Raw genomic sequence first — 14,835 nt, 5'->3', positions numbered from 1 at the left:
CTTTCTTTCTCTTTCTTCCTGTCTTTCTTTCTCTTTCTGAGATGGAGTCTCACTCTGCCACCCAGGATGAGGTGCAGTGACTCGATCCCAGTTCACTGCAACCTCTACCTCCTGGATTCAACGCAGCCTCCTGAGTAGCTGGGATTACACGTGCCCACCACCACTCCCAGCTAATTTTGGTATTTTCTGTAGAGATGTTTCTTGAGGGAGGGATGGATCTGAGCCATGCCTCCTTGCAGTTGTGAGCACAGGATGTGGTGTACAGGAAGGGCTGATGCACATTTGGGAAATGCATCTTCTGGAACTCGTGTTTTTTTGGTCATTTCTGGGTGAAGCTCAGTGGAGAGACCCAGAAATGCAAGGGTCCTGCCTGGGAGAAAAGCTGAGCGGAGTCACAAGGCTGAGGCTCAAAGCAACTTCTGCTTATTTGCCACAAGCTGCTGGGCAAATAGTAGGTGCTCAACAACTATCTGTGGGACGAATGAAGGAAGAGCCTCTACGGTTCAAGAAAAAATTGAAATGGGGGAAGAGGGAGCGGCATTCACCCCGACCAGACACCTACCCTGGGCCAGAATCCTCACACATAATGTTTTTCTTCCTGGAATAATCCAGCCCCATTTTACAAAGTGGAAAATGAGGTCCAGAGAGGCCAAGCCGCTGGTCCAGAGTCACAGCGCCCCCACCAGGCAGGGCCGCATGATGCAGCTGAACTGCAACGTTGGTCCTCCCACCCCATCCCCTGGCTCACAACTCACCTTGTTGTTTCCTGTGAACCAGCCCCACGTCCTCATTTCTCTGGGCACAGAAGCAGCAACAAAACACCTTTCTCCTAGTCCTGGCTCCATCTCTCAGCTGAACATCTGTTCCTCTGATGTCCCTTCCTGGTTTGAACTGTGCCAAATAAATGTCTCTGGAGAAAATATCTGCAGGTCCAGCCCAATTTCTCCAGATTCTGGATCTTCAGCTGTCCCAGGAGGCTGAGCTTGGAGGAAAGCATTGGCCGGACCCTCAGTCCAGGCTGGCATCTGCCCCTGCCAAGCTCGAGGCCCCAGCTCCCTCCTGGCCTCTACTTCTAGCCCACCCTCCTCTTGGGCCCAGAGCAATGGTTCTAAGATACCTCCAACCCTCTTCACAGTCTGGGCCCAGCATGACTTCTCCAGCTCCTCCACCCTATTGTGGGCATTCAAGCTGGCTCCTCTGCCTGGGATACCCTCCCTGCCACTGTGTCCGGGGACCCTTCCTCACTCTTCAAACTCAGTGCAAATGTCACCTTCCCCATTTTCTCACCTGCCTTATAGAGTATCACGGTATCATACACACCCTTCATTCCTTATTTTCTTCAGTGTATACTTTTTGAATATTTACTAGATGTAAGAACCCTTTTAGGTGTTGGGAACACAGCACAGACTCAATGAGATGCTGTCCTTGCCCTCAGGATGTTACAGTTTAGCAGGAGACACAGAACAGTAACCAGGCAATGACCACAATGTGTGGCAGAGGAAGCTCAGACCCAGAGAGGCACCTGACTCAGCCTAGGGTGTGGAGACATGGGAGGCTTCCTGGAAGAAATGATGTGAGACTTGAGACCATTTGATCAAGGCAGATGGGGGTGAAAAGAAGTGAGGGATGTACAGGAAAATGAGGTGAGAGGCCGGGCACGGTGGCTTGCGCCTATAATCTCAGCACTTTGGGAGGTCGAGGTGGGTGGATCATCTGAGGTCAGGAGTTCGAGACCAGCCTGGGCAACATGGTGAAAACCCTAACTCTACTAAAATAAAATAAAATAAAATAGGCCTGGCATGTGCCCGTAGTCTCAGCTACTCGGGAGGCTGAGGCAAGAGAATCACTTAAACCCAGGAGGTGGAGGTTGCAGTGAGCTGAGATCACGCCACTGCATTCCAGCCTGGGCAACAGAGAGAGACTCCATCTCAAAAAAAAAAAAAAAAAAAATAGAGAAAGTTATAGGCTGGACGTGGTGGCTCATGCCTGTGATCCCAGCATTGGGAGGCTGAGGTGGGCAGATCACCTGAGGTCAGGAGTTTGAAACCAGCCTACCCAACATGATGAATCCCTGTCTCTACTAAAAATACAAAAATTAGCTGGGTGTGGTGGTGCACGCCTGTAGTCCCAGTTACTCGGGAGGCTGAAGCAGGAAAATCGCTTGAACTCAGGAGGCAGAGATTGCAGGGAGCTGAGATCATGCCACTGCACTCCAGCCTGGGTGACAGAGAGATACTTGGTCTCAAAAAAATTTTTTTAATTAAAAAAATGTTTTAAAAGAAAATGGGGCGAGAGAGAGAGGCTGGCATACTGAAAATGCTCCTGTCTCATTTTAGCCCAGAGACTGAAAGGGGAGAGAGGGTGTTAATAGTGGGGGAGGGAGTTGAGAGAGGATAGCAGAGAAGCCAACAAGGACCAGAAGCTGCAAAGAACCTTGTAGGTTTCAGTGAGGCATTTGGGCACTAGGGAACCATGGTGGGTTCTAAGCAGCGGTATGTGGGATGTAATCTGGTTTGTTCAACAGGATCCTTCTGTTGTTGAATAAGGTTTGGACTGTAGGGATGGGAACTAAAGCAGGGTGGGTTGTATGAAGTCCCTCCAGAAATTCATGTCCTTTTAGAACCTCAGAATGTGAAATCATTTGGACATACAGTCTTTGCAGATACAATTAATTATAATCTTGACATGAAACCATCCTGGGTTAGGGACCACTCTAAACTCAATGATAGGTGCCCAGATCACGGGGTCAGGAGGTTGAGATCAGCCTGGCCAACATGGTGAAACCCCGTCTCTACTAAAAATACAATAATTAGCTGGGTGTGGTGGTGAGCACCTGTAATCCCAGCTACTTGGGAGGCTGAGGCAGGAGAATTGCTTGAATCTGGGAGTCAGAGGTTGCAGCAAGCAGAGATCATGCCATTGCACTCCAGCCTGGCGAGAGAGCAAGACTCCATCTCAAACAAATTAAAAGAAAAAGAGAAAGAAAGAAAGAGAAGGAAGGAAGGAAGGAAGGAAGGAAGGACGGAAGGAAGGAAGGAAGAAAGAAAGAAAGAAAGAAAGGGATAAGACACACAGAGACATAGAAAAGAAGGCCATATGGAGGAAAAGGCAGTTTTGGAGTAATAACATCTATAAAGCGAGCAACTGCCAAAGATTGCCAGTAGCCACTGGGAGGCAGGAGAGAGGTAGGAAGCAGATTCTCCCTCAAAGTCTCCAGAGAGAAGAAACCCAGTCAACACCTTGATTTTGAGCTTCTGGCCTTTAGAACACAACAAATACATTAATTTTTTTTATTTTTGTAACAGGGTCTCCTTATGTTGCCCAGGTTGGCCTCCAACTCTTGGGCTCAAGGAATCTTCCTGCCTCAGGAGTAGCTGGGATTACAGGAGTGCACCACCGCCTCTGACTAACATAGTTTTATTTAAGTCACCTAGTTTGTGGTACTTGGTTTTTTTCATTTTTTTTTTTTAAAGAGGGAGTCCCAATCTGCCACCCAGGCTGGAGTGCAGTGGCATAATCTTGGCTCACTGCAACCTCTGCCTCCTGGGTTCAAGCGATTCTCCTGCCTTAGCCTCCTAAGTAGCTGGGATTACAGGCAAGTGTCACCATGCCCAACTAATTTTTTCTTGTATTTTTAGTAGAGACGGGGTTTCACCGTGTTAGCCAGGATGGTCTTGATCTCCTGACCTCCTGATCTGCCCGCCTTGGCCTCTCAAAGTGCTCTGGGATTACAGGCATGAGCTACCATGCCTGGCCTAAAATTTTTTGTTAATTTTTGTGGGTACATAGTCGGCATGTATATTTATGGGGTATATCAGATATTTGATACAGGCCTGCAATGTGTAATAATCACATCGTGTAAAATGGAGTATCCATCCCCTCAAGCATTTATCCTTTGTGTTATGAACAATCCAATTATACTGGCTTAGTTATTTTTAAATGTACAATTAAATTATTATTCACTATAGTCACCGTGTTGTGCTATCAAACACTAGCTCTTATTCATTCGATTTTTTTGTACCCATTAAACAACCTCACTTACCCCTCACCCTCTCACTGCCCTTCCCAGCCTCTGCTAACCATCTTTCTACTCTCTATCTCCATAAGTTCAATTTTTTATTATTATTATTATTATTAAAAAGCTGGGTTCCGACCTGGGCACACAGGGCAGCCAGGGAAGATTTGAGGGGCAGCATCTGTAATGCAGATTGATTTGGAGGAAGCCTGATGGACCCAAAGACTCCCCGAGGCCCCTGCCCGTTTCCTGGGCCCCTCATCCAGCACCAGGCTCCCCTGAGATTCATTTGAAACTCACCCCTGGAGAAGACAGGGATGATGTAACGGCTCAGCCTTCCACCCCGCCCGCCCTCTTCTGAGCTCACTGCTTGGGTGAGGAAGCCAGGGGCTTTTCAGATAACCGCAGCAGGGCAGCCCTCGCGGGCGCAAAGAAAAGCAAATGTACACCCCAGGCTGCCTTCCTAGAGGAGGTGACGCAAGCACGGGATCAGGATAAAGGCTGTGGATAATCAGAATGTTAGGGGTGGATCTTGGACTCAGAAAGGGGCCGTATGATGTCCGAGGCGAGTAGAGACTCAGGCATGGGTCCTCATTACAGAATCCTGCACCCAGGATCGCTGTGCGCGTGTCGCCACAGGTCGTAGAGTGAAAGTTGCGTGTGGGGGACACCGCTGTGTACCATCCTCTGTGCGCCTCCGTGTGTGGTGCTGCGAGTGCGCATGTCTGCGCGCATCTCCAGGTGTGCATGGGGCCGGGACGCTCTGCAGGTGCGTGTCCACCTCCGCGGGCGGGGTCTCTGCCTCTGTGAGGGCTTGGGTCTGAACACTCGTGCTCGTGCGCGCGCGTGCCGGTTGTGTGCACGCTTGGTGCTGGTGACAGAGCCTGCAGCACGTGGGGAGAGGTGGCAGGTAGAGGCAGGTGTGTGGACAGGTGTGTGAGGGTCACAGTGGGCACTCGCGTCTCAGTCTGTGGAGGCACAAGCCACCCATCTCTAAGCTTTCCTGAGGAGGCTCCCCCTCTGCTTCCAGACACACCTGGGTTGAGGGTCAGCGCTGCCCTGGGCGGGAGCAGGAAGGCTGAGCCAGGACAACGCTGTGGGTTCTGCCTCAATTACCTCCAGATTGACCCTGTGCACCCCAGGACTCTCCCCCTCCCTTCCTGAGCACAGGCTGAGCTATGAACACAGTGCAGAGGCAGGGAGAGATAGAACAAGGCTGAGGGTGAACCATGGTGCTTTTTTGCGGGGAGGGGGATAGAGGTTTGCTCTGTCACCCAGGCTAGAGTGCAATGGCACAATCTTGGCTTACTGCAACCTCCTCCTCCAGGTTCAAGCAATTCTCCTGCCTCAGCCTCCCTAGTAGCTGGGATTACAGGCATGCACCACCACGCCTGGCTAATTTTTGTATTTTTAGTAGAGATTGGGTTTCACCATGTTGGCCAGTCTGGTCCCAAACTCCTAACCTCAGGTTATCCACTTGCCTCAGCCTCCCAAAGTGCTGGGATTACAGGAATGAGCCACTGCACCCAACCCCGTGGATGCATTTTTTAAAAATTGAAATAAAATTAACATAATCTTGAATTAAATATTATAAAGTGTACAACTTAGTGTTTAGGACACTCACAAAGTTGCACAACCACCACCTCTATCTAGTTTCAAAATATATCCTCCTCGCTTAAAAACCCATACCCATGATTAGTCGCTCCCCATTCCCCTCTCCCAGCCCCTGGCAACCAACACCTGCTTTCTATCTCTATGGACTGGCCTGTTCTGGACATTTCATATCAATGGGATCAGAACATATGTAACTCTTTTGTCTGGCTTCTTCCAATTGACATCATGCTTTCAAGGCTCCTCACGTTGTAGCATGAGGTCAGTGCTGTATTCCTTTTTATTTTTACTTTGTATAGGTACACAGTAGGTGTGTATACTTATGGGGTACATGAGCTATTTTGACACAGGCATACAATGAGTAATAATTACATCAGGGTAAATACAGGATCCGTCACCTCAAGCATTTGTGTTACAAACATTCCAATTATACATTTTTTGTTTGTTTGTTTATTTTTGAGATGGCGTCTCACTCTGTCACCAGGCTCACTGCAACCTCCACCTCCCACATTCAAGTGATTCTCCTGCCTCAGCCTCTTGAGTAGCTGGGATTACAGGCATGCGCCATCACACCCAGCTAATTTTTGTATTTTTAGTAGACACAGGGGTTTCACCATGTTGCACAGCCTGGTTTTGATTTCTTGACCTCATGATCTGCCTATGAAATTATCCATTAAATATTTTAAAGGGGACAATCAGTGGCATTTAGTACATTCACAATGCTGTGCAGCTACCACCTCTAGTTACAAGACATTGTCACCATTCAAAAAAAACTTCATATCCATCGGTCAGTCACTCCCCATTCCACACTACCCCCATTACCCAACAGTAACTCACTGCTTTCTTTCTCTGTGGATTGACCTATTCTGGACATTTCCTGTAAATGGAATCATATACCATGTGGTCTTTTGTGTCTGGCTTCCTTCACTCAGCCTCATGTTCTCAAAGTGCATCCACGTGGTAGCATGTCTCACTGCTTCATTCCTTTGCATGGTTGCATAATATTTCATTGTATGGTTGGACCACATTTTGTTTATCCATTCATTGATCCAGTTTGCATTTTTTTTTTTTTTGAGATGGAATCTCGTTCTGTTGCCCAGGCTGGAATGCAGTGGCATGATCTCAGCTCACTGCAATTAATCTCTACCTCCCAGGTTCAAGCAATTCTCTGCCTCAGCCTCTCAAGTAGCTGGGATTACAGGCATCCACCACCACTCCCAGCTAATTTTTTTGCATTTTTAGTAGAGACGGGGTTTCCATCTTGGCCAAGCTGCTCTTGAACTGACCTTGTGATCCTCCCACCTCCACCTCCCAAAGTGCTGGGATTACAGGCATGAGCCACCACGCCTGGCCCCAGTTTGCATTTTAACATAAGCTTTTTTATTTTGCATCCAGCCTGTTTGCAGACTGGCAAAAAAAGAGGGAGGGAAAGGAGTCATAGCCTCCTATTTTAGTTTTTTGGGGAACTTCCATAAACTAAATAAAGGAGAAGGGCTCCTGTTGGTGCAGGGAGGAGAGCTGCCCTGGGGGAGAAACTGGGCAGATCTGACTCTGTGGCCACTCAGGGAAAGTGATGAGAGAAGCCAGGGCTGACAGCCTAGGATTTTGCACCAGCGGAGGCTTGGGGTTGGAGGATTAGGGTAGGGGTCAAAGAGGGGAGGAGACCAGCAGAGTCACGTAGTGGAAGCATGCTGGGCCCATAACCCAGAGGTCGATGGATCATAACCATCCTCCGCTAAGAAGTTTTTGGTCTGGCATGGTGGCTCACATCCATAAATCCCAGCACTTTGGGAGGCCAAGGCAGATGGATCACTTGAACTCAGAAGTTTGAGACCAGCCTGGGCAAAATAGTGAAACCCCATCTCTGCTAAAAATACAAAAATTAGCCAGGTGTGATGGTGCAGGCCTGGCTAATACCTGGTAATCCCAGCTACTCGGGAGGCTGAGGCAGGAGAATCACTTGAACCCAGGAGACAGAGGTTGCGGTGAGCCAAGACTGTGCCACTGCACTCCAGACTGGGAGACAGATCAAGAATCTATCAAAAAAAAGGGGGGGCGGGTGGGGGCAGGAGATTCAGAGAAGAGCATTGGCAAGTGACTAGAGACACAGGCTCAGCTGGGGTCAGAGGGCATGACTCTATGGTGAAGCCAGTTAGCTCCTTATCCTTGGGAGGGTCTTATATGAGTTAGACCAAACAACCACATCAACAGGAGCTAAAAGCTTAACTAATTTATGCCTCACAATAGCCCCATAACATAAGGATTCTTACTCCCATTTCTAACTGCCCAATGGGTTCACCTTGCCCCCTGCCTAGACAGAGCCAATTTATCAAGACAGGGGAACTGCAATAGAGAAAGTGTAATTCATGAAGAGCTGGCTCTATGGGAGACTGGAGTTTTATTACTACTTGAATCAGTCTCCCTGAGCATTCAGGGAGCAGAGTCTTTTAGGACAACTTGGTGGGTAAGGGAAGTCAGTGAGCCAGGAGTGCTGGCTGGTCAGAGATGAAATCATAGGGAGTCAGAGCTGTCTTCTTGTGCTGAGTCAGTTCCTCGGTGGGGGTCACAAGATCAGATGAGCCAGTTTATCGACCTGGGTGGTTCCAGCTGATCCATCAAGTGCAAGGTCTGCAAAAGACCTAAGCACTGATCTTGGGAGCAGTTTAGGGAGGGTCAGGATCTTGTAGCCTCCAGCTACATGACTCCTAAACCAGAATTTCTCATCTCCGTGTCTAATGTTAGTCCTAAAAAGCCAATCTAGTCCCCAGGCAAGGAGGAGGTCTGCTTTGGTGAAGGGCAGTTATCGTCCTTGTTCCAAACTATGAACTATAAGTTTCTCCCAAAGTTAGTTCACCCTATGCCCAGGAATGAACAAGGACAGCTCAGAGGTTACAAGCAAGATGGAGTTGGTTAAGTTAGATCTCTTCTGCTGTCTCAGTCATAATTTTGCAAAGGCAGTTTCAATTTTCCAGGGGAGCAATGAGGTTCAGAGAAGGGAAGCAACCTGCCTTGCATCTCACAGCTAGAAAGCAGCGGTGATGAGAAATAAATGGACATTTCCATGCCACAAGAAAGAGATGACTTCCAGCTGAAGGCGGCAATCAGGGAGCAGCTTGGCCATAAAATTCAGGCAGGATTTGGACCCATAAAGATAGGGAGAAGCATGAAGAGACCAGAATGAACAAAGGCAGAAAAGCAAGGTGTAGGCAGTGGTGCATGGGTCAAATAATCGTGATGGCAATAACAATAGCAGAATAATTATAATTATCAGTATTTATAATTTATTAAATTCCTAGTTCGTGTCAGGACCTGTGCAAAGAACTTAAGATGAATGATGTTATTTAAACCTCGATAATATGACGTTCTGCAGATGGAGTAACCATGGCTGGGATGGATGAAGGAGGCGCTTTCAGATGTCCTCCCAGGTAAAAGTCACTAGACACCCCGTGCTCCTAACCACTGGCTCTTCTTTCCTCTCTCCCCCGACTAGGGGTGGCCACCATGCTGGGGCAAAACCACACCTGCACGTCTGAATTCATCCTTGTCGGTTTCTCCGCCTTCCCCCACCTGCAGCTGATGCTCTTCCTGCTGTTCCTGCTGATGTACCTGTTCACGCTGCTGGGCAACCTGCTCATCATGGCCACCGTCTGGAGCGAGCGTGGCCTCCACACGCCCATGTACCTCCTCCTGTGTGCCCTCTCTGTTTCCGAGATCCTCTACACCGTGGCCATAATCCCGCGCATGCTGGCTGACCTGCTGTCCACCAGGCGCTCCATCGCCTTTCTGGCCTGTGCCAGCCAGATGTTCTTCTCCTTCACCTTCGGCTTCACCCACTCCTTCCTGCTCACCGTCATGGGCTACGACCGCTATGTGGCCATCTGCCACCCGCTGCGCTACAACGTGCTCATGAGCCCTCGGGGCTGCGCCTGCCTGCTGGGCTGCTCCTGGGCTGGTGGCTCTGTCATGGGGATGGTGGTAACCACGGCCATTTTCCACCTCTCCTTCTGTGGACCCAATGAGATCCACCATTTCTTCTGCCACGTGCCACCTATGTTGAAGTTGGCCTGTGGCGATGATGTGCTGGTGGTGTCCCTGGGCGTGGGCTTGGTGTGTATCACGGCCCTGCTGGGCTGTTTGCTCCTCATTTTCCTCTCCTATGCCTTCATCGTGGCCACCATCTTGAAGATCTCTTCTGCTGAAGGTCGGAAGAAGGCCTTCTCCACCTGTGCCTCTCACCTCACGGTGGTGGTCGTGCACTATGGCTTTGCCTCTGTCATTTACCTGAAGCCCAAAGGTCCCCAGTCTCCAGAAGGAGATACTTTGATGGGCATCACCTACACGGTCCTCACGCCCTTCCTCAGCCCCATCATCTTCAGCCTCAGGAACAAGGAGCTGAAGGTTGCCATAAAGAAGACCTTCTTCACCAAACTCTTTCCACAGAACTGCTGAAATGGCTGGCTTTCTCTCAAGAGATGTAGTGAATGGGAACACTTCAGTCTTCTTCCTCTTTCTCCTCCCTCCTTCCTTCCTTCTCTTTCCTTTCTCTTTCCTCCTTCCTTCCTTCATCTCTCTCTCTTTTCTTGTTTTGGAGATGAAATCTCACTTTGTCGCCCAGGTTGGAGTGCAGTGGTGCAATCTTGGCTCACTGCAACCTCCACCTCCCAGGTTCAAGCAATTCTCCTGCCTCAGCCTCCCAAGTAGCTGGGACTGCAGGTGCACACCACCACACCAGGCTCATTTTTGTATTTTTAGTAGACATGGCATTTCACCATGTTGACCAAGCTGGTCTCAAACTCCTGACCTCAGGAGATCCTCCCACTTTGGCCTCCCAAAGTGCTGGGATTACAGGTGTGAGCCATAGTACCAGGTCCCCATAATATATATGTATTCATGTACCTACTTACCTATCTATCTATCCATTATCTATGTATCATCTATCTATCTATAGCTTATTGATTCTGTTTCTATGAAGAGCCCTGACTAATACAATCCATATCCCAGTCACAGCCCTGATATTTCTCTGTGTATCACTGCACCAGGCAACATGGGAATACCTCAATGGCTGGGAACAGAAACAAACACCTTTCTGAACCCCCAAAACTAGCACAGGAAACCAAGAAGGCCGTAAATAATTATTATACTAATCTCAGGAAGACACGGTGGCTCACACCTGTAATCCCAGCACTTTGAGAGGCCAAGGCGGGCGGATCACTTGAGGACAGGAGTTCAAGACCAGCCTGGCTAACATGGTGAAACCCCACCTCTACTAAAAATACAAAAATTACCTGGGTGTGGTGGCACACGCCTGTAATCTCAACTACTCTGGAGTCCGAGGCAGGAGAATCGCTTGAACACCAGGAGGCAAAGGTTGCAGCGAGCTGAGATCATGCCACTGCACTCCAGCCTGGGCAACAGAGCAACTCCATTCCAAAACAAATAAATAAATATAATGATCTTAAAAATCTGACATTTATCACCTGCTTTCTGCATGCTAGACACTGTCAACCGCCCTACAACAGATGATGCTATTGAATTTTCAGCATACATACTCCTCAGAGGTGGATACATTATTAGCAAACCCATTTCAATGATGGTAAACTGAGCCTAAGAGATGGAATATGATCTACCCAAAGCCAGTTGGCTTTATTGCTGAACCAGTGAATGGCCCTACTGACAGGTCAGAACTTGTCTTCATCTCTTGAGAGAGCAAAAGGTTGCCTATCCTACTTCCTGTGAACTGTTACCATGATGATGGGTCATCGGACCATTCATGGGTTCTGGGAGCCATAGAGAGGAGGCAGTTCCTGGAGAAGGGAATTCTGGGAGGAGAGGGGCAGGTCATGGAGCTTAATTGGAATAGCACTTCTTCCCATGGCACTCCTGCTAAACTGCAGCTTCCTGCTGAGTTTCCACACCTGACTCATTGACTATCAGGATAGATACCTCAAAGATTGGCGGCTTTCAACTGATCGTTTCCCCAACTCACACCTCTCCCTCTGGAGTAAAGCTCATTCAGCAACCCTTGAAATTATGACATGATCCTAACTAGTGTTTATTGAGAGTATGTGTGTGTCAGGCACTGTACTGAGCCATTCACAAACACCGTCTCACTTTAGTCTCATCTCTGCCTTAGAAGGTAGGTGCTTTTGGCTTTGGCCTTCTTACAAGGTGGGATCAGAGAAGGAATGTAACCTGCCTAAGGACACACAGCAGTTGTGTGTCCTGTAACAAACTTGAAAACTCTTTCTAATTGGGTGCACAAAATTTGTACGTCATGATTGCCTTCCTCTTCCCTCATTCTTTAAATGTTTGAGAGCCTACCATATGCCATCTGGGCATACCGCAGTGGACAAAATAGAACAAGTCGCTTATCTCTCCAAAGCAACATTCTAGTGATTAGAGGCAGTGATATGCAAAAAGCAGGAGATGCCAGGTGGTACTAGGTATGAGGACAAAAATAAATCATGTCAAGAAAGACATGACGTGACCAGGGGTTCTGCTGTTTTGTGCAGTGTGGTTGGGGAAGGACTCTCTGATATTCAAGCAGAAAGCTTTAGGCAGTGAGAGAGAAGCCATGCGGACATCTGGCAGGGGGTGTGGGGAGAAGGGAATTCCTTTTAGTGGGCACAGCACATGCAAAGGTCCTGAGGTAGGAGTGTGTTTGGCGTGTTTGAGGGACAGCGGGGAGGTTAGAGCAGAGCGACTGAGGGAAAGAGAAGAGGAAGGTGAGGCCAGAGAAGCAGCAAGGCCCAGGTGCATAGGGTTTTGTGGGCACCACAGAAACTTCAGATTTCCCTGTGACTGAGACAGAAAGCCAATGGAAGGTTCTGAGTAGAGGAGATATAATACAACGTACATCTAAAAGGCTCAATCTCCTTCCTTTTTTTTTTTTTTTTGAGACAGAGTCTTGCTCTGTTGCCCAGGCTGGGGTGCAGTGGTACTATCTTGGCTCACTGCAACCTCCACTTCCCAGGTTCAAGGGATTCTCCTGCCTCAGCCTCCCAAGTAGCTGGGATTACAGGCGTGCGCTACCATGTCCGGCTAATTTTCTTTGTATTTTTAGTAGAGACGGGGTTTCACCATGTTGGCCAGGCTCATCTCAAACTCCTGACCTCAGGTGATCTGCCCACCTCGGCCTCCCAAAATGCTGGGATTACAGACTTGAGCCACCACACCCAGCCTCAATCTCCCTCTTTATTGAAACTAGGGGTGGTGGAACAGAGACCAGCTTGACAGTTATGGAAACCATCCAGCTGAGATAGAATGGTGGCCTCAACCAGGGCAGTAGCAATAGAAGAGGTGAGAAGGAGCCAGGTTCTGGATATGTTTTGAAGGGAGAGCCACCTCTGATACGCTAGTGAACAGGACATGGAGTGTGAGGAGTTGAGAATGTCTCCAAGGAATTAATACTGAGTTACCATTTACTGAGATAGGAAACAAGGTGGGAGGAAGTATGCATGGGGGAGGGGGGTGAGACAGAGAGAGAGAGAGACAGAGATGGAGAGTGATAATGGTAACTATCATGAGAATATCCAAGAGTTACAGATTTGGACACGTTACGTTTGGGATGCCTGCCATGTAGCCATGTGGAAATGTCAAGTAGGCAGTTAGAAAGAGATGAAGATAAGAATCTGGGAAGCATCTGTGTGCAGATGGGACAGAAAGCCAGGGTGCTGGATGGGACCCCCAGGGAGAAACAGACTTGGATGAGGCACAAGGTTTTAATAGTTGCTTTCCATTACACTAGTATGAATGAACCAACATTTGCTTAACAGTCCTTTATTGGCTGGGCATGGTGGCTCATGCCTGTAATTCCAGCACTTTGGGAGGCCAAGACAGGCAGACTGCTTGAGCTCAGGATTTCAAGACCAGCCTTGGCAACATGGTGAAACTGTCTCTATGAAAGAAAAAAAAAAATCCCAAAATTAGCCAGCTGTAATGGCACATGCCTGTGGTCCTAGATATGAGGCTGAGGTGGGAGAATTGCTTGAGCTCAGGAGGTTGAGGTTGCAGTGAGCCAAGACTGCACCACTGCACACCAGCCTGGGCACCAGAGCAAGACCTTGTCTCAAAAAAACAAAACAGAAACAAACAACAAAACCCCACCAAGCCTGTCCTTTATTCATGGGTATATCTAATGCTTTTCAATCATAAATGTCACTGCTCTAAACAGCCTTTTGTTGACACCAATGTAGAGTATGTCTGTAAGATGTCAGTCTAATTGGTGGAAATGAGGAGGCAGGATTTCAACCCAGGTCCTTCTCACTCAAACATGAGTCCCCCCACACATTTTCCCACTGCCCTAGGGGGCAATGAGGTTTCTTTCTCACAGCAAATACGTAAGTCAACATTCTGGATTGTTCAGTGTTGTGGGATTAAATTAGTCCACTTTAGGAATATTTGTTAAGAATTGATATATCTTCCAAGTATCATGCTGGTACTGGATGTGATAACGTACGAGATAATCAAAACTCATGACCTCATGCAGCCCGCAGCTTAAGGGATCACAATAAGTTAGCATAAGATATCCAGTGCCCAACTCATAGAGGGTATCATTCAACACTTCATGCATTGCCTTTTTTTTTTTTTTTTTTTTTTGAGACAGTCTCACTCTATCACCAGGCTGGATAGTGGTGATAGAGTTGCAGCTCACTGCAACTTCCATTTTCTGGTTTCAAGCAATTCTCCTACCTCAGCCTCCCAAGTAGCTGGGACTACAAGTACGCACCACTACACCCGGCTAGTTTTTTTTTTTTTTTTTGTATTTTTAGTAGAGACAGGCTTTCACCATATTGGCCAGGATGGTCTCGATCACTTGACCTCGGGATCTGCCTGCCTTGGCCTCCCAAAATGCTGGGATTACAAGCGTGAGCCACCGCACCTGGCCACACATTGCCTTTGGGATCCTAATTTCCAGAGGGCTGGTCCAGAAGGGCTTGGCCTCCCAAAGTGCTGGAATTACAGGCATGAGCCACCATACCCAGCCAATAAAAAACCGTTAAACAGATGTTGGTTCATTCATACAAGTGTAATGGAAGCCAATTTTCGGGGTCTCTATCCATTTGGATACCAGCAGGATCAGAGGCCAGTGGGGTCTTTTATTAAACAAAGGAAAGAAAAAGCTTGGCTTATGTTTCTTCCCAGGTGGCTCTGTTTTCAGGAGAGGGGAGCATCTTAGCTCAATGTATAGAAGTTACTCAAGAATTTCT

At 48.2% G+C, this 14,835-nt stretch overlaps 1 protein-coding gene across 1 annotated transcript; it reads left to right on the top strand.

Annotated features, from left to right (window-relative positions):
- The first annotated feature begins 9,107 nt into the window (after positions 1-9,107).
- On the top strand, positions 9,108-10,075 carry LOC105729199 (olfactory receptor 10H5). Its single transcript, XM_012469862.3, has one exon. It carries the CDS (start codon positions 9,128-9,130, stop codon positions 10,073-10,075), a length of 948 nt encoding a protein of 315 aa, XP_012325285.3. The 5' UTR covers positions 9,108-9,127.
- The last annotated feature ends 4,760 nt before the right edge of the window (positions 10,076-14,835 follow it).

This window comes from Aotus nancymaae, unplaced genomic scaffold, assembly GCF_030222135.1.
Source record: "Aotus nancymaae isolate 86718 unplaced genomic scaffold, 86718_ANA_hifiasm-v0.15.2.pri h1tg000028l, whole genome shotgun sequence".
NCBI classification, from domain to species: domain Eukaryota; kingdom Metazoa; phylum Chordata; class Mammalia; order Primates; family Aotidae; genus Aotus; species Aotus nancymaae.
The sequence above is the reverse complement of the archived record's forward strand: the minus strand, read 5'-3'. Positions and strand labels throughout refer to the sequence as shown.